Genomic DNA, 24,753 nt, shown 5'->3' on the forward strand with positions numbered 1-24,753 from the left:
GGGAAGGGATAAAGGAAAGAAAATGTATTGGGAAATGGAAAGAGGAGAATGTAAAGGGAAAGCAAAGGGAAAATGGAAGGGAAAGGAGAGGAAAATCGATTGGGAATAGGAAAGCGAAAGGGATAGGAAAGGACAAAGATTGTGGAAAGGAAAGGGGAGGGGGATGGGAAAGGGAATGAGTGATAAAGGAGAGGGAAGGGATAAAGGAAAATTGGGAAATTGAAAGAAGGGGAATGTAAAGGGAAAGGAAAGGGAAATTAGGGATTGGAAATAGGAAAGGGAAAGGGAAAGGACAAAGAGTGTGGAAAGGAAAGGGTAGGGGGATGGGAAAGGAAATGAGTGTATGTTTAGATTAAAAAGTCCCATCAATAATTGAGCCATACAATTAGTTCCATCAATTGGATAAAAAGTTTTTAAAAAGGGGAACATATAAGGAAAAAATATTTGAGACATCTAGGTTGAAAAATGCAACAACTAGAGTTTGCAAAAATTTCCACCAAAATTAAGAATTTTTAATAATATTGACTGTGGCCAACACAATATTGCAAAAAGATGTCAAATCCTCAGGTAGTCCAAGTTGCAAGGCCGAGGTCCACTTACCTTCCACCATCCAACAAACTAGGTGTTAGAACATCATAGTTACGTTTGAGTAGACAAGTAATGCCTATTTTTCCCAGATTGTTATCCCCTTCCCTCCCCTTCCCCTCCCCCGCCCTCCCTCTCCCTCCCGCTGCCCCCCCGCCCCCTTCTCCTCCACTGCCCCCCCTGCCCCCTCTTTCCCCTCCCTCGTCCCCTCCCTCCCCCGCCCCTTCCCCCACCCTTCCTCTAACCCCCCCGCCTCCTCCCTTCCTAACCTGCCCCCTCCATTCCTCTCCCCCGCCCACCTTCTCCCTCCCCGCCTTCAGCCCCCTTCCTCCCTCCTAGCCCGTCCCCTCCCTCCCTCCTAACCCCCCTCTTTTCCTCTTCGTTGCCTACCCTCTCCTTCTCCTTTAGCCCTCTCCCTTCTATCCTATCTCAGCTCCCCTCCACTTCTTCTCTCTGTCTCTTCCCGTCTCTCCTACCCTCTCCTTTCTCCTCCTTGCTACGCCCGTTTCAGGGTGTCCTGGGCAGTAGTTTCACGGACGGAGCTGTAACAGTGTTGGAATCGGCCTTCTCACATCGATTGGCGAATGGATCCCCATTCAGCCAATCTCCGTCCACTTCCACCAGCCACGAGAACCGTCATTTTTTTAGAAGACGAGTTGCAGCAGCTCAAGAAAGATGTGGAATTAGAGGGCTTCACATCACTTTTCGCCCGCATCTTTAGGTCACATCCTTCCAGATCACAGGCTAGAGACTGGATGCTGGCGGCGTTACTAGGAGATCTCGCCCCACACCTCAGGGATATTCGACTTCTGGGACGTGGATTCTTTCAAGTGATTTTCGACTCCCACGAGTCCACAACCCTTGTTCTCAAAGCTAATCCCCTGGCTTTGGGTTCGAGGAGGATTTTTCTTTTGCCCTACACCTTGGGCTTCGATCCGGTTGAGAAGGACAATCGGGTCACATCACTACTCATTAGGTTTCCTGGTCTTCCTCAGGTTTACCATCGACTTCTTACTACTATCGAAGCCACTTTCGGAGTGGTCACTGAGATTCCCCCCCATCCTAGCATGCCTTCTTCCTCGGCAGAGGCAAGTAGAGCGGATGGGGTGGCTCGAGTTAGGGTCATTGTCTCTGACCCTAACATCTCAGATGACCACATCATGATTCAGCGTCCAGATGGCTCTCTCTTTCGACAGAGAATCGAGATTGCAGGAAGACAGGATTAGTGCAAGATTTGCAAGACCCTTGGGCACTTTGCTAGAGATTGCCCAAGGAAGAGAAAAAGACCCAAGAGGTCTTCTAGTGCGGCTGCTCCACGTACTACCCCGTCCGCACCTCCCGTGCGGCTTGTACCACGCACTCCAGGACTACCAGGAGCAGCAAGGCGCCCTGCTTCACGCACCCCAGGACCACGGGGGGCAGCAAGGCGCCCAAAGCCTGCAACACTCCCAGTACCACGTTGGAGAGTGGTCAGAGTGGCTCCTTTACCTCAAGAGGAGACCCTTGGTCCGGTTCAGACAGATGCCATCTAGACTCCAGAGGTGGATGCTGTTGCAGCCCCAGATACTACAGTTCCTCATCAGGAGGGGCCTTTAGATGCACCAACCCTAGTCATTTTTCGTTTTTGATCACGAGGGGGCCACTGATATTTCTCCCTCTCAGACTGTTCATGCCACAACTGAGGGAGTGTGTGCACAAATGAGGACTACAGATCCTTCTTCAGCCCAGCCACAGGCCTTCTCAGCTCCCAGCTCCAGATCTGCTGATAGAGGCCCGGCAGGTCTCTCTCCTCCTTCCTCCATGAGTGCAGGTCTTCTTCACACTCCTCGGCCAGCCTTGCTTCTGAGGAACTCTTTTTCGACACTGGCTGATTCGGCGACTTTCATGGATGATGAGGAGTTTGTGCCCTCCACCATAGGGGTCCCGGTCACTGGGATTCCTTATGACAGGGCCTCCCCCTCAACAGGTGTAGGGATCCTTTCATCTGTTGAGTTTCCTGCCCTCAACAGGAGTGTTTCGGCCAAGAGGAAGCTGGTCTCCTCTACTAGGTCGGGTAAGCCTTTCCATCGAGCATCCTTTTGTCGATGAGGATAGTCAGCTTGAACATACAGGGCCTAGGTGGAGTTCCACACCATTGCCGTAGGCAGCTGATCCAGAATCAGCTTCATCCAGGTGTCACTGGAGGTGCTATTGATATTCTTTTTATCCAGGAACACAAATTGGATGCCAGTGAGTCTGGCAAACTGCTTTCTGGCCATACTTTTTGGTCGCCAGCATTGCGCACCAAGGGGGGCTTTTCTATTTCAGTTTCGCAGTCGGTTCTCCCCTTGGTTGTTGGACACGGAGTCATTATTCCCTCTAGAGCTCAGTGGATTATTCTCTTAATTGGAGAGTGTAAGGTTGGTTTCCTTAACCTGTATGCCTCCAACATTAGAGGGGAACGTGTCTTTATGTGGAAGGATTTACTCTCCTGGGCCCCCATTGCAGATTCATGGGTGATTGGAGGCGACTTTAATATGGTTGAGTTACCTGCAGACAAAAAAGGGGGTAGAGAAGGAGGACTTCACTCTTTGGAGAGAGCAGCTTGGGATGCCTTCCTTTTCCACTATTGTGGCAAAGATACTTGGTTGGACGATGCTTTTCTTATTCAGCCACAGTCCCTCCTGTTCTCTTGGTCGAACAGGAGGCAGCAAATGCCTATTCATGCACGTATTGTCCGTGCCTTATCTTCTTTGGCATTGCTTCCACAACCGTGATTTCTTTGGTCTCCTTGGGCAGCGTTGGAGGACTAGATTTCCTAATGCTACCTTTGGAAAGTTTTTCTGTTTTTTTAGGATTCACCCACCCAAATAGGAGTTTGACTTTTTTTTCACTTGGGTTCGCTACTGGGCACTCTGGGCTCTATGGAAGGACAGAAATCATAGAGTCTTTGGTGATCCTACTTTCTTCTTTTTCAGGCACTCCTTGTAGCAATCTCTCTTTGATTGTCTACAAACTCATTACAGACTCTGATGTATACTTGTTATATAGTGAGATTTTCTCCTGATGTACTTCGGCACATCCCGTTTTTGGGATAATTACTCTGTAACATAAAGTCTCAAAAAGTTTCACCAAAATAAAAAATAAAAAAGTGTGTTTTAAGTTTTTTATTACTGTTTGTAATTTTGATTAGTAGCTGTTCCACTTTGGGACAGCTATGAATGTACATTCTTCTTAATGAAATGTTTCTTTTACCAAGAAAATGTGTGCGTGTGCGTGTGCACACGTGAGTGAGTTTTTTTTATTTTTTATTTTTGGATTTGTTGGTTCTTTTGTGGGGCACTTAGGCATTGAAATGTGGTCCAAAATGCCTTGTTTGTTGAGGTGCAAGCCAGTCTTCAGAAACTACTAAGTGATGAGCTGCTTAAGTTTCACATGATTTTTCTCTTTTTGTTTCCTTGGAGAATGATGTTGTGCTAACGTAAGTTTTATTACAAATTGTGAGCTACTGAAATTGTCCTTTACTAGGCTTGAATATATAAGCATGCTACCTTAAATTTGATACATAATACATTTTTTAAAAATATGTAGTGAATGTTAAGGCTAGCAAAAGCAGGTATGAGTCTTGTGTAATGATGTAATGTTCAGAGAACTCAATGCAAACACTGCAAAAGTACAAGTTCAAGAGGACAGACCAGAAGGTGGGACAGGGAACAAAGGTGGATGGAGCAATGTCAATAGGAGGGTGACTATGAAAAGAGTCCGCATAGTACTGATTTAATCAAAGAAAATTTAAATGAAATATGATGTTTATTTATTGCCTTCCCTTTCATTGCAACGAGGTGCCCTTTTTAAAATAAAAAATATATTAAAAGGGATGCATTGAAAGAATTCTTCAAAATGAACGTGCCACCTTAACAAAAGTGCTCTAAAGATATATTTCTCTGTTTCTTCATACAATGGTTGGTAATCTCATTTGTGTTTTGCGTTTTTATATTGAAATGAACAACTTGGTGGTCTTGCTCTGCTCATTGCTTTCTCTGATATTGAAACTGAAAATATTGTCGATGTAGACCATATCTTGTTCCAGAAGGTGCAACTGTTGAATGGGAGGTTGAGCTTATAGACTTTAAAAAAGCCAAGGTTTGAACGGATCCCTTTACCTTGAAGATCTTGTGGTTTCTCCTTTAGTTCATTAACACAAACAGCTATTTATCTTAGCTTGACAAGAGCACAATACGAAGCAATGCCTTGTACTAGTGCTTTGATGCAATGTCCCGCTTCCCTTAAATGCAATGCATGTTCACTCTTTGGCCACTTCTCCAAGAATCCCCATATCTGGGGTATTTTTTTATAGATTACATGACAGATCCTTCAAAAAAGGCCAAGTAACAGGCCATGTAACGTGGTACTACTGCTGAATCGCCAAAGACTATACAAACCCAAATAGTTGACTTACCTTCGGGCCAGATTTTGCATGCATGTATGGCTATAATTTCCTCATGCACCTTTGATTTCTGCACCAACTATACTTACATCAGGAAAAAGAATATGCATTGGCTGTCCAAACTTGACCTTCAAATCTAAATCAAATGATCGGGTCCAAAATTTACGTGCTCAAATATACCTTAGCCACAGTGTCACATCGTTATGCTCGTTCTAGACTTAGGAAATCCTTCAAGAGGTGTATATATTGTTTGTGTGTGTGTGTGTGTGTGTGTGTGTGTCCCCTTGTTTGGGGACTGTTCGCTGTAATATAAAGCCTGATGGATTTCACACAAAAAAAAAGTCTGTGTGTGTGTGGGTGTGGCCTACTGTTGCACAGGCTGTTGGGCCTGTTCTGTGTCTGCCTTGCGGTACGTCTCTGTTTGTCTCACAAGTGTGCTGAGTAGCCATCCCTTCGTCCGGGGGTCCTGGAAGTGTGCCTGAAAGCCAGGGAGAAAGAAAGAAAGAACGATTGTATTAAGGTGTTCAGGAGGCCTTATGGGCATATGAGACAAAGTACAAATCATAGGGTAACTCATATACAAGCCACGGTGGGATGAAACAAAGGGCTCGCTAAGGCCCTTGCTGAGTGCTAAGCTAAGCTAATAATCTCAATTCTCAAAATATCAGTAAAACTTAGATAGGCAAGGGCCAAGCTAGTGCACCAAAAACATATACGGGGCCCATGGTGGCTCTCCGATGAGATACAAAGATGTCAGCGATCTTCGTCTATCAAGCCGTCTCTTGCTGTGTGGCGGGGGCTGTGATTTTTGTGATCCCTATATCCTGTGGACCATATCAAGTGTGACACCTGGACTCATGCGGTTTCTAAGTAGGGTGTTCTCCTCTAGGTAGAGCAAAGGTGAGCTGAACTTATATCGTGCGTGCTCTAGTCATCCTCCGTTTTGTGATCGTGGATTTTGGTGGGGAACTCCTAATTCCCATCCCAAGTCCGTGATGTATACAGCTGGAGTAGATCAGAGGCGATCCATCTAAATACCATGCTGGTCAAACCATTCGAATAGGCATGCATACTGAGCTGTGCTAATCTCCTCTTAGCTAGTCGTTTGGTTGACTCTAATGCTAACCTCGGTAGCCGCCATCTAGGTAAGGCCCATACCCTGTGGAGAAATCTCAGTTTCTGGAAGATGGCATCAATCTGAAGTGGTGACATAGTGAACTCTGCTTTATGATTTGATGGGGGACCGAGGGCTTACTTCGAATCATCCTAGATTCCATAATCACATGCTGCCTTTGGAATCTCCGCCATTCGGTCATTCACTGATAGGTCACTCTCCTAGAAGGTTACTGCTTACATAGCTGTATTGGCTCGTAGACACATTGCTCTGCTCGTTGCCACAGATGTTTGAGTTCTTAGGAGACCGTTTCTCATTTATTTAGGTTTTGTTCATGTTCTCGTGAGTTCATTGATCTTCTTCAGCAGCGCCTACGAGCGAGATTCCCAACTGTTCCTTTTGGGAAGTCTTTCTGGCTCTTTGGTTTTCATCCACCCAGATGGGAGTTTCATCTTTTCTTTGTTTGGGTTCGCCATTGGCCACTCTGGACTTTATGGACAGACAGGAACTGTAAAGTCTTTGGTGATCCTATATTTTTCTTGTTTGGCTTTTTAAAGCGTTCTCTGCAGCAATCCTTCTTTGATTGCTTGGAGACGCGCTGCATAGATGATGATGTATATCTAGCATACACTGAGATTTTCAGTTGATGTAATTTCGGCTGCCTCGTTTTGAGGTCACTACTCTTGTAATATAATCAATCAAAAAAGTATGTGTGTGGTGTGTGTGTGTGTGAGAGAGAGAGAGAGAGAGTGAGGAGCGACCTCTGCCTGTACAGCCCCGTCAAGGCCTCCGTACAGCCTCCCCTTTCTGTCCGCACATCTGTACAGCCCACGTTTAGTCTTCCCATAGCATATGTATGCTGTCCATACATCTGTACGGGTCCCGTCTGGTGTTCCGTACACAGGTTTGGCGGCCAACTTCCATACACTTTGGTCCGGTGAACAGGTTTTGTTAGCCCAATGCACGTGGCTCTGCTTCCGTACAGTATCCTGACAGCCAGCTGTACACTGTCTGCATCCGTACGCTGCCTCCTTCCGTACAACTTCCTGCAATCCAGCCGTACAGCTTGTGGGTCCTTCTGTACTTATCTCTGTACAGCTTCTCCAACCTTCACAGTGTACTGTTGTCAGCCCTCTCGGTTTCTTGGCTGTCTACCCCTGAGTTTACTACTCCCTCCCTCCTTTTTTCTCTAGCTGTCTATGCCCCTTCTGTGACCTTTCTTTTGTCCTTGCTGTTTTCTTTCTCTCCAGACTCCTCATTTCTGCTGTGTTGCTGTCCATCCTTTCTCTTTTCTGTTTTCTTTAGTCGCACTCTACTTGCAGAGATACCTTTCTCCTGTCCAGCTTACAATTTCTTCTTTCGTTACTCTATACATATTTCAGTTTCTTTACCTCTTCTCTTTATCAGAAAAATGGTAGACTGTCCATATGAAAAGACTTTTCAAAAGGAAAAATCAGTCTAAAGCAAAGAGCAAAAGCAAATCATGGGTCAGGATGACCCCCTTCATGCCTTTGCAGAGGCTCAACTTGTATATGAGGTGATGCATGAGGGTTTTGAAGATACTCGAAAAAGTTGGAAAGATCCACTTCCCACCATAGGCATCATGGTGGAACTGGATGATATTTTTGATCCAGTCAAAGGATATGCCAAGCATGCCATTATTATCTTTTTCCAGGATGTATGCCTACTGCTGCAGATGTTGGTAACTGGTTGACGAGAACCCTGGGTGGTTGCTAGTCAAAAAGTTCACTATGCAGCAAGGGGATTTTTTGAAGTGACCATGGTAGATGAAGAGCACAGGCAGATTTTATTGGAGCACTCTCCTATTTTCTATGGGCAATAGATGGTTCATGTGGTACCCTGGTCTCCTACCAGAGATTATCAGGCGTTGATCCGACACAAATGCCCCTGTCTGCGTGGAAGTTGTGGATTTCCCTCAATGTCTGGCCTCTCTTTTGCCTAAAATTGCAGCCTCTCTTGGCAAAGTGGTTTGTCCACCACGGCCTAATGGCAACTCAAATAGATTTTGTATTTTGTGGGACACAGATAATCCAACCCCAGACACTTATTCAGCTACAGTGAATAATGTTTCGATGGGCAATGCCTTCTATAAACTGAAATGAGGTCTCTTTGCAGGTGCTTGCTTTGAATGCAAGAAGCTCGGGCATATGGCTTTGCAATGTCCTTCACATAGTCCCAAAATGCCATTACAGGCTGATTTGCCACCACCTCCGAGCAAGACTTCTACTGTCTCCTCTTTGATGAAGACTAAGGGGGTGAACCAGTTTTTCGATGTCCAGGACAAAGGGAAAGCACCGGTTGCTTCGAATGGTGATGCTCCTCCTTCTGTGCCTTCAGCTTCTCATCCTTAGGCGAAGGAATAAAACTTTGAATGATGCTTGGCAAACCCGAAGAAAAGTCATCTCACTTAGGAGACCTTTGCCCTCCCGGGACTTGGAATAGTGCTTCCTCTCAGGGCAAAACACCGGATGAAAATTCTGGTATTGGTTTGACTTGGGCTGAGGTGATTGCCAATCGTACCCTCTTTCCAAAAGAGGGAGTTGCTGCCTTATTGTCTTCTCCTCAGGCTGAGTTTTCTTCTCAGGGCGGAGGCCCGGATACTGAGGTGGAAATGCAGACATAGAAGGCATTTTTGCGGTTGTACATACCTGTCCTATATCTATAAATGTGCTTGATCATCTCAAATGTGTCACTTTGAATGTACAGGGTTTGTGTGATGGTGGAAAATGGTAAATCTGGACATTTTGCTTGTTATGACATTTTCTATGCTGGAGAGCACTCTTTCTCTGGGGTATCATTTTTGGTTCAGCATGATCTTCACCCTATTGTGGCCTTCAATGATCACCATGGTCGATGGATGATCATACAATGCCTTGTTCAAGGCGACATCTTTGAATTTGCATCAGTGTATGCTCCTCAATCTTCTGGGAATCGAGCTTTGATTTGGGATGCTATGCATAAATATCCTTGGCGGCATTATGCTTTTATCTGTGGTGATTTCAATCCCCACAACCGAGAGATAATACATCAGGCCACACTCAGATGTTGGCTTCTGGAAAGCAGGCATGGGGTCTGATTTTTTGCTTCAATTGTCTATGGTTGATCTTTGGAAGGATTTGCAGCCCATGCTTCCGGGCTATACCTTTCAGCATAATGCTCAATCTTCATATTAGGCACGCTTGTACAGATGGTATCGGCTTGATCCGTAGCATTCTGATGCCTTCACTTGTCAGCTTTGGATTTACCATGGTTTCACATATTCTGATCATGCTCCTCTTTGGCTGAAGCTCTCTTTGCATGACCTTCCAGATGATAGATTGGCTTGCAAACACCTTTTGCTGATAAATAATTGTTACCTTGACCATGCTGATTTTAAAGCCATGGTTTCTTACGGTAAATCCTACATGCAGGCCACACGGGAGACTGTGAAGCATGCCAAATACACTTGTCAGCGTTTGACTGAAATCAGTCATCTTCGGCCTTTGTCTTTGGAAGAAAGCATGCTATTATGTCAGGCTAAATTCTCTCTCCAATCGAATGATCAAAGAAAGCTTGCTAAATGGGAGACCCGATCTCGACAAATGGCTTTTTTGGATAAAGGTTCCTCTTCCAAGCAATTCTTTAAAAGTTTGCGTTACAAAGGACAGGCTGTCAATATTTGTCGGATCCGTATGCCTCATGGTTCTTGGTCCTCATCTCGCTCAGAGCTTGCTGCTTTTTGTGTGCAACACTTTTCATCTCATTTTGGGCATGTGGACATTCTTTCTATCAATATTTGTTGGATCCGGATGCCTCATGGTTCTTGGTCCTCATCTCGCTCAGAGCTTGCTGCTTTTTGTGTGCAACACTCTTCATCTCATTTTGGGCATGTGGACATTCTTTCTCGTATCCTCAGGCCTACTTTGTTGCAAATGGTTAATTCAGCCTGGGAAAATCAGTAAATGCCTATGTCATGGGAAAAAGGACTTGTCAAGCTCCTTCCAAAAAAAAAGCTATGTGATTCGCTCACTGAATGGAGACCAATAACGCTCATGCTAGACATTTACAAGATCATAGCCAAAATGGTTGTTGATCGTATTAAAGGTTATTTGCATGATGGGCTGCATCCTTCGCAATATGGCTTCATTCCCTGTAGGCATATCACAGATAATATTGCCAATGCTTATATTGGGATTGAATATGCCAAATACACGCAACATGATGTTTTGCTCTTACAGGTGGATATTGCAAAAGCTTTTGATACAGTTCAATGGAAATTCATCTCGCAAACAATGCGAGCTTTGGGGTTTGGAACAAAAATGCAGCAAGTTATTTATTAGGCTTTACAAGGACAATAATGCTGCTTGCATTCTTTCTGGAGATCTCTCTGATGAGTGGACTCTTCGTTGTTCGGTTTGTCGAGGATGTTCCCTTAGTGCTTTATTGTATGCCATTGCTACCCATCCTATGCTGCAATATATTGATCATCTCGTGGCTACAGGCTCCCTTCATGGTTTGGAATTGGATGCAAATCGCAGCATGGTTGCTTAAGCCTATGCTGATGATTCTTTCTTTACCCTGAAGAGTACGCAGAATGATCTTTCTACTTTGATGCAGGCTCTCTCTGTTTATGGTTTGGCAGTTGGTCTTCATGTAGATTTTCAAAAGTCTAAGTTGCTCCCATTGCATTCTAAAGATTGGCATAGTCTTTTGTGGTCCGGGGAAATCATTCCACCACTCAGATTGTTTGTCATCTTGGTTACTCTTTGGGGTGGGGTCTCACTCGTCTTCAACAAACTAATTGGGTGATGGTCAAGCTTCGAAAAAAGTTAGAGTGTTGGAAATTGGCAACCTGGCCATTGCATGTTCGGCTTTAGATAGTGTAGTCTATTATGGTGGCTTATATTGAGTTCTACCTGCCATTGATTTTTTTCACCAAGAAGGATTTGTCTTCCTTCATATCCACTATTATGGAAATTTTGTGGTGCTCAAAGCACGACAAGAAAAGCTTGCGGATTCTTCAAGTACAAAGATTGTGCTTGCCCAAATTGCATGGAGGGTTGAATATTCTTAATATACATGTGCACATTTTAGCTCATAAAGGCAAGATGATGCTTCGGTTTTTTCAAGATGATCAGCCTTAGGCGGCTATGATGCGTTCCTTATTGGTTCACATTACTACTCTTGCATTTGGTTTTTGGCAACCCACACAGTGGGATTTTCTTTTGGACTGTATTGAAGGCACAATCAAAGGTTGCCCTATGGTCTCTCAAATGTTTTTTGATTGGAAGCATATTCTTTCACACTTGGCATGGAATGGAAGAGACTCTTTATAGGGTAACTCTTTGCGAGCGGAGAGCATCCATTGGTCGCGGGCTTTCTCTACTCCCTTGGCTTTGCAGGAGCCTCGACGCTCTTATTTTCTTAATTCAAAAGGGATTGCAGTTGTTGCAGATGTTATAAATGATGATGGCTTTATTTTATCTTTCCCTTTGGCTGCTACAAAATATGGTTTGGGCATGCACTATCGTCCAGTATGGCAGGTCATTTCTCGAACGATTCAGCCATTTCAGCCAGTAGCGCCATTAGAGTTTCGAGACAGGCTTCAAGATTGGACTCTTCTTTCTTTTTATTCTTCTATTCGTCCTTTGAAGCTGTCTCATATCACAATCTCCTCTCTTTATAAAGTTTTGTTGTCACCACCTTGGGTGTCAGACAGCAGAGCTAATCAGATTTGGGCATTGCATCGTCCACTCAAATGGTGGAGAAAGAGATTAAAGCAGATTTGGCACTCTAAGCTTCCTTTACGCTAACGGGTCTTTTTATGGTGTGTTCTGCTGGGGGCTGTACCGTCAGGCCAACTTTTATCTTGCAGACGTATTGCTCCTGCTATCTGTGACCTGTCATTGGTGTTTAGCTCCTCGGGAATCTATATCTCATATCTTTTGGAATTGCTCGGAGACACATAATTTCTTCGGTAATCTTCGCGACAGATTGAGATTGAGATTCTCTTAGGCTGTTTTTGGCAAGCAATTGTGGTTGTTTGGGATCTATCCCAACTGGCCAAATTTTGCTTTGTTCTTTACGTGGGTTCGCTACTGGGCAATCTGGACTCTCTGAACAGCTAGAAATTACAGAGTCTTTGGTGATCGAGTATTTCTTTTGTCTTTTTCCGTCATTCTTTGCAACAATCGTTCTTCGATTGTTTGCAAACTCACTGCATAGATGAGGATGTATATTTGTCCTACATGGACATCTTTGCTTGATGCACTATTTCCGCTTACCAGTTTTTTCCTGGCTAGCTATATTGGAGAGAGAGAGAAAGAAAGAAAGAAAGAAAGTGTATTATTGTCCACTAGAGGCCAAAATGGGCCCATGGGACATCAAGAACTCTGCATACAAGATAGCACAAAATCAACGTGCCCCAAAGAAGAGGCATCGTCGAATATCATCTAAGTGCTACGCAATATAATGCAAGTGAAAGTACATAATGTCAAATCTGAGTAAACTAGATGCAAGGAAACCGCCCCCGGGTGCAAAATGGGGGGGATGAGCACAATATGCCAATGCAAAGATACAAGTCCAGGTGTCACGGAGTCTGAGAACCAAAATAATACTGGAAATCCTGTCCATCGACTCTGCCTCCTGCTATGAGAGTACAAATCTGGGCAAAGGTGAGGTGAGCGGCTGGTGGGGCGAGATCTCCATGAGTGAGTCTCCTCCGAAATGCTGCCATCATCCTGGATCGTCTGGAGATGAAGCGGCGAGTACGTCCCCTATGTAACAAGATCCTGCGGCGTCTACAAACCATCTCATATGTACATCCACATGGTGGAGGCATGTGTCCTGTGTGGGCTCTGCCGTCCTCGTGCTCCTCCTGGTCTCTGTCCCCTGGTATGGCGTGTGCCTGAGCTCTATGAGGCTGGGCTCTATCACGCTCCGGTCTGTGCTCTCTGAGGTAGTCTCGCCGAAGCATAGTGGCCTCCCTGACATAAAGGGCTAGGCAATGCTGATCCTCGTAGTCCATCACTCGTGAGAGAGAGAGAGAGAGAGAGAGAGAGAGAGAGAGAGTTGTATTAATGTCTTCAAGAGGCCTCACGGGCCTTTGGGATAAAGTACAATCAACAAAATATCTCATACAAGCCGCCATGGGCTGAAGCAAAGGGCTCGGTAAGGTCGTTTGCTGAGTGCTAAACCAAGCTAATGATCTCAAAAACTCAGAAGCACACTCTCAGAGCTCTCAGGAGACTGTAGTGGGTAGTGTGAAAACCTTGAGGACATATCCAGGAGTCATGGTATCTTTCCGATAGGAAGCAAAGATGTCACGTATTTGTAGTTGTCGAGCTGTCTCTTGTCGTGGTGGGGGTTGTGGTCTCCGGAATCTCTGTATCCAATGGGCAGCATGAAGGGTGACACCTTGGGTCGTTCAGTCTCCTCTGAGTAAGGCGGCTATGGGTAGAACCTCGATCGTGCGTGGTGTGGTCCTCCTCTGTGGTGACCTCTCCTCTGCCTTGTGTCGTCTGCTCTCATGTCAGCTATCTCCTCATCCTCTACTCCAGTGTGTCCCGAGGCTGACTCAAAGGCATAAAAACTAGTGACGTGTCTCTGTGCTCGATCAGTGTCTTGTGGTGTTGTCTGGTCCTGCTATCTAATCCGGTGTAGCAGAGTCTCCTTGAGTCGCCGCTCTCCATCACAAAGAGGCCAGCACACCTGATCATGGAAGTGGATCAGCCGAGAGAGTGGTCTGAACCCGCGCCCCTTCTGGTAGAAGCAGTGGTAGTGTGCTCGGATCTCATAATAAGCAGGGAAAATGCATAAGAAGTGCTCCTCTGTCTCCACTATTGCCAATGTGCATAGCCTGCAGATCCGCTTCTCTCTAGGTATGCCTACAGCCCTCCTTGCGTCGATCCTCAACTGGTGAGACGAGACTCGCATCTGTCCGATGGCAAGTCTCGGCGCGTGGGTAACTCACCTATTCTCCTGATATTGGGGCGTGATGATCAGTTCATCACTTGATATCGTTAGGAAGTGGTCCCGGTAAAACTGGATCTTGGTAGGAAACTCCTGGTCCCCTCCCCAATTCCGTGATTTATATAGCTGAAGTAGATCCAAGCGTATGATGCGGTTGATCTCATCTCGTGGGATCTGGAGCGATGGGGAGTCCAGACTATACTGAAGGCGGGGGGGGGGGGGGGATGGTCCATTTGAATGCCCTGAGACCGAATCCATTTGGAGATATGTGCATACCAAACTGTGTTGATCCCGCTCTCAGCTAGCCATCTAGATGACTCTAGTGGCAGTCTTGGTAATCTCCATCGGGGAAGGCCCACAGCCTGTGTAGATATGTTATTGTCTAGAAGATGGCATCAATATGCAATGGTGTCATATAGAAGATCTGGTGAGGAATGGATGACTTACTCCTGATCATCCTGGACCCCATGACAACTTGTAGTCTCTCAAATCTCCGCCACTCAGCTGCTGATAAGTTACCTCCCCAAAAGAGTGCTGTGTACATGGCTGTCAGTCTCACTAGTGTATCAAAAAGCCACCCCTTCATCGGGGGGTCGTGGAAGTGTGCCTGGAAGCACTATCTCTCTAGCCTAGCTAAGGCTCCCTATCCTCATGTGAGTCGTGCCCTAGCTGCATGTGTCATTGTGAAGATAGGCCCTGCAAAAACTGCTCCGAGATATGTATATTGTTGTACTATCTCCACTGGCTCCCCTCGAGACGTGAAGCTGTGTTGCCGAAGTGCTGCTTGTGAGAGAGAGTTTATTAAGAGTCTTTGGAAGCCCAAAGGGTCTAAGAGACAAAAAGAACTTGACACAATGAGCTAAGGGGTGGAGCCACTAAGCAGGCATGAACAACCATGACGAATACAAAAAACAAAAAAAACTCCATAATCATGACGATGTCAATTAATTGTATAGCTGATCATCCACAAACGGATGGCCAAATAGAGCGGATTAAGTGGTAGCTAGAAGAATATCTCAGAGATTTCTGTTTTGACACTTAGACCACCTAGGGTAATTGGCTACTTTGGCTGAGTTCTGCTATAATAATACTAAGCATACCTCCATTGGGATGAGCCCATTTGAAGCTATTTATTGCTGTAAAGTTCATGTGCCTTCCACAATTATTGATAGGGTAGTGACCAATCAACAAGTGTTGGATGACCTGGCCCGCATGACTACTTTGAGGCTTCAAGGTAAGAATAATATGATCAAGGCTCAAACCCGAATAAAGGCATATGCAGATTAGTACCATAGAGAACTCTGTTTTGAAGAGGGAGACCATATGCTTCTCAGACTTCACAATTCCAGATATGCTTTTCTGAAGGGAAACACTAATACTAAGTTGCTCATAGGTATTGTGGCCCCTACAAAGTTCTAAAGAGAGTTGGTAAAGTGTCTTACCAGTTGGAACTGCCGCCATCTTCCAGAATTCACAATAAATTCCATGTTTCACTTTTGAAGAAGTACTGAACAAGCACTTGAGGAATTTCCTCCCATAGATGAGGAAGGACAGATTCAATACATCCCAGAGGAAATAATTGGTTTCCCTGACTTTCAGGGACCATGTATTTGAGGGTAAGAAGGCTATTGGATGCAAGTGGATTTAGAAGATAAAGCATAGTTCGGATGGCATTATCAGAAGATATAAGGCAAGACTAGTTGCGAAAGGCTAGGCACAACAATATGGTATAGTTTACGAGGAGACCTTCAGCCCAGTTGCCAAGATGGCAACAGTAAGGACCATCATTACTGAGGCTACCCCTTCTTGAATGGTGATTTTTTAGAGAACTTATGTATGGTGAAGCCACCTGGTTATGAGCATCCAAACAATCCCACTAAGATTTGCAAGCTGCAGAAAGCTGTCTATGGATGAAACAGGATCCTAGAGCTTGTATGGTAGAATCAGATCATTTTCACAGCACATTGTGTTCAGAACATGCGATACACACTCATCCATGTATGCAATGGTTTTTTGACAGAATATGCTTCTACCAATCATCCATGTAGATAATCTCATTTGATAGAGAGCGATGACATGCTCATTTAGGGAGACAGCTACAGACAGTTTGCCTACTTTCTTTGCATAGAAATTGTCAGAGATGGTAATGATACATGGATGCTACAGAGACAGTATGCCATTGCTCTCACGCTATGGGATGGCGCCTTGTAAGCCTAAGCCTATCTGAGTGCCACTTGAGCAGAATATCAGATTGGGAGCATATGCAGGTCAGTTACTTGAGGATTCCACCATCTACAGCTAGATGGTTGGCAGGCTCAACCCCAATGCCCACTAAAGGTGTTACAGTAATTGCTGTGTACAGAAAGCCGATGGATGTGGGAACCGTCTCCCAGCATGTTGATCTATGGACAGGTTGAGGGTGATCCAGTCATAGATTAAAATATCTAAATGCCGCGAAAAGGCCTATGATTTGGCTACACCACAAAAGCAAAGGTGATGCTGTAGAGCATGGTGATAACCAGGTTTGGAGATATCTCCAAAAGTAGACGATGACCAACATGTTTGATATGCGTAATGAAGACAACTGGACGGTGTGTGAAGTCCTATAAAATGAGATCACATAGGTAATCAATAGCATGTGCACCTAGAGAAAACTAAAATAATGTAAGAAAAATAGAAATGACTCTATTGGAATGATGTATGCTTTTCTTGCACTCGTGGTTGGCTGGCCATATTTATACAATATTTTCCTGTGCTTGAATTATAGCTTATTGAATCTTACTTGACACATCATTGCATGCACTCTGCTGTCAGGGATGCTGCTAATCAATGTGCTCAAAGTAGATTTCTATCTGCATTAGATGTGTTTCTGGTGTTCCATTTCTGTGGGCACTTACTCTGCATGGAAAACTTTCAGAATGATGTTAAACAATGTACGTCTTTTGAATTCTTATAGGATTTTGCTATGAGATAGAGCAGAATCATAGGAAGACGTTCTTTAGAGGGATTTTTTGTGTGAAAAAGAGACTCTAATTGTTAATGCTGCCAACAAAGAAAAAATGTATTTTTGTGTTAAAAAGAGATTCTAATTGTTAATGCTACCATTTCTATCATTCAGGACTGGACAGGTTTGACCTTCAACGAAATCATGGATGAAGCAGAGGAGATAAAGTCTGTTGTAAGCAAGTTCAAACAAACCTTAGTTTTTCTTTCCAGTGGCATTTATTCAAAGCTGTAAATGGATCCTGTTAAAGTGATCTTCTATGAAGTGTGAAATTAATTGTTGTGGCACTATGCTGTTGGAAAAATTGATGAGCTATGAAGTTAGTTCACTAAATTTTCCTTGGGGTAATTTTGGGTAGGGTTTCATTAAAGATTAAAAAGTGTGGTAGGTGGACATTAGGTCCTAGGTAAGGACATCCATTTGTTTCAATAATATTTAAGGCAAGTTATGTGTTGCCCAAAAATGCAATGTGCATGCAATTACTATGCACAATGCAAATATCTGGTTAGAATTTTTAAGGGGCCACATGATGTGTGAAGCCCCCCATACAACACGGGAGCAAACTGCTGCAAAGGAGAAATACCAAAGCCTACCTGGCATCCCAGATATCTGACAGGAACACCCCTCTGGACCCAAGTGAAACCAAAGTCTGTTCCCCAGTCCGGAGTGTCTGATGTGTGCCCCTGCTGCCACACAAAACAAATCCAAGGCTATCCTAAAAGATGTGAGCGTCTGCGTAGTGGCATCCAAGAAAATAGCTGTCATCAGCCAACTCACTATCAAGAAGCTCTTCTTCCCGTCCGATGGGAAGTCTCAGCCCTAAGATGTGAGCTTGAGCTCTGAGAAAGATGCTCATAGCTTCAGCCACAAAAAGAAAGAGAAAGGGGCCAGAGGTCATCCCTAGCGGATTGATGAATCCAAAACGATGAAGGGTACCTTCCAGAAAATTCCAATCCACTCCATCATATGCTTTCTCAAAATCTAGGAGAAGGATAGCAAGCCTCTACCCACTCTGCACAGCCCACTCAGTGGCCTCCCAAAATGAGAAGATAAAATACTTCTGCCATGTGTGAAGCCTGTTTGTGAGGCCTAGAAGAATGGGCTGCAAATGCAAACTAATGGCTTTGGCCAGTATTTTGTAGAAAGTTCCCAAAAGAGTGATAGGCCTCTATATTTCTGCAACCTCCTTTTGGAATGAGATGAATGAGACCCTCTGTGAGTGAGTGAGGCATCTCACCTGAGTCCCAAATGCTCTGCATGGCTGATGTAACATGATCCCCAATCATATCCCAAAAAGTAATGAAAGAGGAGGGTGTGAGCCTGTCTAAACCAGGGCACTTACCCTTATGAAGGGCAAGAAGAGCAGTCCTGAACTTTGCATTGGTGAAAGGTGCATCAAGTGAGAAAGGCATATCAAATTTCACCAATGTAAGGATACACTGCCAAATAGCATGTCTGGCATCATTTGTAGCTTGTGTAATAGGATTTGTTGTGAGAAGGGAAGCATAAAAATATGAAGCTATATGCAAGATAGCATCCGGATTTGTCTGCAAAACCCTGTGAGTGTCGATAAGCTATAAAACACTCTCCCTACTATGTCTGAGGCCATGAGTAGCGAAGAAGTGTTTGTTGACTCTCCCTCTCATTTGAGTCCATAATGACTATTGTGCATGAAAGGCATACTTTGCTCTCTGATCCAACAATAATTGCTGATGAGTCCTTGCTGCAGCAAGGCGGTCCTGTAACCAAACATCTAAGGGTTGTTTATGCTCTTCCCTCTGTAGAGCTGCCAACTGTTGACATACACCTACCTCACGTTGTCTGATGTTAGCAATCGAGTGATAATAGTCACTAATATCAGACAAGGTCGCAACCACATCTGAAGGGGAGGGCACCCCCCCATGCATATGAGAAACCCAAATCTCCAAAACTGCCTCTGTAGGTCCTCCTCTGCATAAAAGGCATTGGGAATCCTGATACTCACACAGTGTCCTCTCAAATGAGGCTCCGAGATTATCAAAACAACTAGAAAGTTATTGGAGGTGGACACTCTAGGAGAAATGCAAATCGATCCATCTCTATACAGAGCCCAATTATCAACATAAAATCTGTCAATCCGTGCAGGGATGCGCATTTGCGGCCTTCTGTTTGACCACAAAAACTGGAGTAACTGTGATTGAGTGTGAAAGGCATCATCATCCAAACTCTTTGCTATTGAAACGAAAAGGAAAGACATCCTAGCTGCTCTTTCCAGGGAGTGGATGCAACCCTCTCTGCCCCCTTTCTTGTTTAAAGGAAACTCTACCATGTTGAAGTCACCTCCAATGATCCAAAAATCTACAATTGGGACCCAAGAAAGTAATTTTTTCCAAAAAAGTATACGGTCCCCTCTATCGTCGAGTGCGTAGAGGTTGACGAATCCAACCTTATGCCCCCCAATCGAAAGAAGTATCCACTGAGCTTTAGAGGGTAAGATGACCCCATGACCTGACAATCAAAGGGAGAAAAGAATATGAAACGGATATGCAAATGCCCCCCCCCCCGGTTGCCCAAAGCAGGATCTCAAAAAGTCCATCCTGAAAGCAGCTTACTTGACTTTGCGCAATCAGTTGATTCTAAATCAGTTGCCTACGACAACGATGAGGCACACCACCAAGGCCCTATATGTTCCAGCTAACAATCCTTATCAGCGTGAGGGAGGAGCGTGGAACACCTTACCCGACCTAGTGGTGGAAAGAAATCCCTCAATGGGGGAAGACCTCCTGCTAGGGAGGGAACCCAGTGGGGGAAAGTCCACTGGTTAGAGAACTCGTCCACCTGAGGATGAGTCTCTTTCAAAAGGGATGCTAATCATTGCCTTTCCAAAGGCACAAGGCACGAAGTCCTCCTCAAGGAGTCTGAGAGATCAGCCAGGGCCGCGAAAGGATTCCTATGGATCAGGCCTGGCAAGGGGGTATGTAAGATCCCAAAAGAAGAGGTTGGAGAGGAAAGAAGTGCTCCTTTTCCTCTACCCAAGAAGGGATACTCAGACGAGACATGGGGCTGCCTGGAGGTGCTAGCCCGCTGTAGGGCTGCAGTGGCTGCTCCAATCGAAGTAGGGAGTGGAGCTGCCATCGGATTAAGTGTTGGGGTAGCCTCCAAAGCTAGTCTCTAGAACTGTAGACAAAGTAGCCCTGGAGTGTGGCCTCAATGTGAGATGTCTCAATGGGGCTCATCCACCAAAATAGGGATATCCATGGCCTTGAAAGGGGCACCATCCGGAGAAACGGCTGTATGATCTGTAGATGGAGGTCGAATCGAGACCGGAACCCAACGAGGGCCCGAAGGTGCCCTCAGAGGGGCAAGACGAGTGTCACGTGTCGGAAGCAAAGTGTGTGCCCTAGGAGCACTTTGCCGTGAAGGAATTGTACTAACGCTGTGTTGCTGGGGAGCACTCTATAGGGGATGAGGAGCACTCTGTGGAGGACGAGAAGAAACTGTATCTGAGGGCCTTTTGAGCCTCTTCTTCTTTCTGGGGCAATCTCTGGCAAAATGCCGGAAGGTCCTACAGATCCTACATTGGTCTTGTCTGCCTGCAATTTCGACTCTCTATCGAAAGAAGGAACCATCCGAGCGCTAAAGCATGATGTGATCATCAAATAAGTTAGGATCTTCCACCAAGACCCTAACTCTCGGCACCCCGCCTGACTTGATTGCCTTTGTCGCTGATGAAGGAAATCCAGGGGGGGGGGATCTTAGTAACAATGCCGAACACCTCTCCAACGAAACCAAGGAGTTCAAGAAATCGGATGAAGAGGGTAGTGCCATCCTTGTCCTCTTCTATTGGGACAAAACCCTTCCCTTCCCCTCTCTCCTACCCTCTCTTTCTTCTTCCTGCGCCCACGTTCAGGGCGTCCTGGGCAGTAGTTTCACGGACAGAGCTTTTTCAGTGTTGGAATCGGCCTTTTCACATCGATTGGCGAATGGATCCCCATTCAGCCAATCTCCGTCCACCTCCACCGGCCGCGAGAACCGTCATTTTTTCAGAAGACGAGCTGCAGCAGCTCAAGAAAGATGTGGAATTAGAGGGCTCCACATCACTTTTCGCCCGCATCTTTGGGTCACACCCTTCTAGATCATAGGCTAGAGACTAGATGCTGGTGGCGTTACTAGGAAACCTCGCCCCTCACCTCAAGGATATTCGACTTTTGGGACGTGGATTCTTCCAAGTGGTTTTCGACTCCCACGAGTCCACAGGCCTTGTTCTCAAAGCTAATCCCCTGGCTTTGGGTTCGAGGAGGATCTTTCTTTTGCCCTACACCTTGGGCTTCGATCCGGTCGAGGAGGACAGGCAGGTCACATCACTGTTCATTAGGTTTCCTGGTCTTCCTCAGGTCTACCATCGACTGCTTGCCACTATCGGAGCCACATTCGGAGTGGTCACGGAGATCCCCTCCCTTCCTGGCATGCCTTCTTCCTTGGCAGAGGCAGTTAGTGCAGACGGGGTGCCTTATGTTAGGGTCATTGTCTCTGACCCTAACATCTCAGATGACCACATTATGCTTCAGCGTCCAGACGGCTCTCTCTTTCGACAGAGAGTCGAGATTTCAGGTAGACAAGACCAGTGCAAGATTTGCAGGACCCTTGGGCACTTTGCTAGAGACTGTCCAAGGAAGAGAAAAAGACCCAAGAAGTCTTCTGGTGCGGCTCCTTCTTGTTCTATCACGACTGCACATCCCCAACACCCTGTACCACGCACTCCAGGACCACCAAGAGCAACAGGGCGCCTTGCTTCACGCACCCCAGGACCACCAGGGGCAGCAAGGCGCCCAATGGCCGTAGCACACCCAGTACCACGATGGAGAGCTATCAGAGCGGCTCCCTTACCTCAGGAGGAGACTTTTGATCCTGTTCAGACAGACGCCTTCTAGACTCCAGAGGTGGATGTTGCTGTAGCCCCAGACACTATAGCTCCACATCAGGAGGGACCTTTAGATCCACCAGCCCCAGTCACTTTGGTCTCTGACCCCTTGGTTTCTAACCACGAGGGGACTACAGGTACTTCTTCCCCGGAGACTGTTCCTGCCACAGTCAGGACAGCCGAGAAAGTGCAGGCGCAGATGAGGGCTCCTGATTCCTCTTCACCCCAGCCACAGGCCTCCTCAACCCCCAGCTCCAGTTCTGCTGATAGAGGCCTGGCAGGTCCTTCTCCTCCATCTTCCAGGAGTGCAAGTCTTCTTCGCACTCCTTGGCCAGACTTGCTTATCAGGAATTCTTTTTCGGCACTGGCAGATTCGGCAACTTTCATGGATGATGAGGAGTTTGTGCCCTCCACCTTAGGGGTCCCGGTCATTGGGATTCCTTCTGACAGGGCCTCCCTTTTAGGAGGTGTGGGGATCCTTTCACCTGTTGAGTTTCCTGCCCTCAGCAGGAGTGTTTCGGCCCAGGGGAAGCTGGTCTCCTCTACTAGGTCAGGTAAGCCTTTCCATCTAGCATCCTCCTGTCGATGAGGATAGTCAGGTGGAACATACAGGGCCTAGGCGGAGTTCCACATCGTCGCCGTAGGCAGCTGATCCGGAACCAGCTTCATCCAGGCGTCACTGGAGGTGTGATTGATATCCTTTTTATCAAGGAACACAAGCTGGATGCGAGTGATTGCTCTAAGTCTGGCAAACTGCTTTCAGGACATACCTTCTGGTCGCCTACTATGGGCACAAGGGGAGGTACTTGCATTTCGGTCTCTCTTTCTATTCTCCTCTTGGTTGCTGGTCATGGTATTATCTCCCCTTCTAGAGCTCAATGGATCATTATTTTGATTGGAGGGCGTAAGATTGGTCTTCTCAATATTTATGCTCCCAACAACAGAGGGGAGCGGATCTCCTTTTGGAAGGAGTTACTCTCTTGGGCCCCCATTGCAGATTCTTGGATCATTGGTGGCGACTTCAACATGGTTGAGTTGCCTTCAGACAAAAAGGGAGGCAGACAAGGTGGAATTCATTCTTTGGATAGGGCAGCCTGGGATGCCTCTCTTTTTCAGTTCAGTGGCAGAGAGACTTGGTTGGATGATGCCTTTCATATTATCCCACAGTCACTCCTGTACTCTTGGTCGAACAGGAGAATACACATGCCCATTCATGCACGGATTGACAGATTTTATGTAGACGATTGGGCACTTGACAGAGGAGGAGCTGTATGCATTTCTACTGGGGTTTCCACCTCAGACCATTTTCCAGTGGTGTTGCAGATTCTTGAGCCTCATCGGAGAGAACGCTCTGCCAGTGTCAGGATTCCGGATGCTTTTTATGCAGAGGAGAGCCTCACGGAGGATATTTTACAGATTTGGGTTTCCACATACAGGGTGGAGCTGTCCATCCATCTCAGGTAGCTGCAGCCTTATCGGGAATTAGTGACTATTATCATTCAGTCGCTTATTCTAGGAGACGTGAGATTCTCAGATGTGAGATTGGTATACGCTAGCAGTTAGCGTCCCTTCAGAGGGAAGAGCAGAAGAGGCCCACAGATGCTTGGATTCAGGAGCGCCTTGCTGCAGCAAGGGCTCACTTGCAGACATTGTTGGATCAGAGAGCAGAGTATGCCTTTCATGCACGGGAATCCTTGTGGATTCAGATGGGTGGCAGGGTCAACAAACACTTTTTCTCTACTCATGGGCCCAGACATAGTAGAGATAGTGTTTCACAGCTGGTTGACTCAGACGGGGTGTTGCAGTCCGATCCTGATGCTATCATGCGTGTAGCTTCAGATTTTTTTGCATCCCTTCTTACTGCAGATCCAGGCACATAGGTCATTGATGATGCTAGAGAGGTTATTTGGCAGTGTATCCTTGTATTGGTGAAGGATGAGATGTATATTTCTCTGGATGCACCTTCACAAAGGCAAGTGCCCAGGTTCAGATGGACTTACCCCCTTCTTTTTTATTACTTTTTGGGAGCAGATTGGTGATCACATTACATCAGCCCTGCAGGGCGTATGGGACTCTGGTGAGATGCCGGACTCACTCACAGATGGTCTCATTCATCTCATCCCAAAGGGGGGTAATAGGAATCTTGTGTCTCAATGGAGACCCATCACTCCTTTGGGCACTTTTTACAAGATTTTGGCGAAAGCCATCAGTCTGCGGCTACAGGTTTTTCTTCCAGATTTGATTCATGACACGCAGACAGGGTTTGTGCATGGCAGAAGTATTTTTTATAATATTCTCTCATTTTGGGAGGCCTCAAAATGGGCCATGCAGAGCCGCCAGAGATTGGCCATTCTACTCTTGGACTTTGAGAAAGCTTACGATAGAGTAGACTGGGATTTCTTAGAGGGTACTCTATCTCGCTTTGGTTTTGCAGATGCATGGATTAGAGGAGTATCCTCTCTCTACAGATCAGCCCATAGCCAATTGTTCATTGGGGGGGTAAGAGGGGACAAGTTTCAGATTTTCAGATCCGTCCGCCAGGGATGTCCTCTTGCCTCGTTTCTTTTCCTGTTTGTGGCAGAAGCTATGAGTATCTACATTAGATCTCAAGCTGATATTTATGGGCTGAGGCTTCCTATCCGCCGGGAAGAAGAGCTCCTGGATAGTGAGTTGGCAGATGACACGGCTGTTTTTTTGGATGCCTCCCCCAAGACACTCACTTCCTTCCGGACAGCCTTGGATTTGTTTTGCAT

At 45.9% G+C, this 24,753-nt stretch overlaps 1 protein-coding gene across 2 annotated transcripts in view; it reads left to right on the forward strand.

Annotated features, from left to right (window-relative positions):
* Positions 1-24,753, forward strand: part of PAS1 (FKBP-type peptidyl-prolyl cis-trans isomerase family protein) — a 209,890-nt gene that overhangs the window by 142,097 nt on the left and 43,040 nt on the right. For both annotated transcript variants that reach the window (XM_087374838.1, XM_087374839.1), the window contains exons 14-15: positions 4,638-4,707; positions 17,215-17,274. In XM_087374838.1, the coding sequence (XP_087230964.1) occupies positions 4,638-4,707; positions 17,215-17,274 (130 nt within the window). The remainder of the gene's footprint in view (positions 1-4,637; positions 4,708-17,214; positions 17,275-24,753) is intronic.

This window comes from Dipteris shenzhenensis, chromosome 5, assembly GCF_047967505.1.
Source record: "Dipteris shenzhenensis isolate YYH24624 ecotype China chromosome 5, Dip_SZ_1.0, whole genome shotgun sequence".
In the NCBI taxonomy this organism is placed as follows: Eukaryota; Viridiplantae; Streptophyta; class Polypodiopsida; order Gleicheniales; family Dipteridaceae; genus Dipteris; species Dipteris shenzhenensis.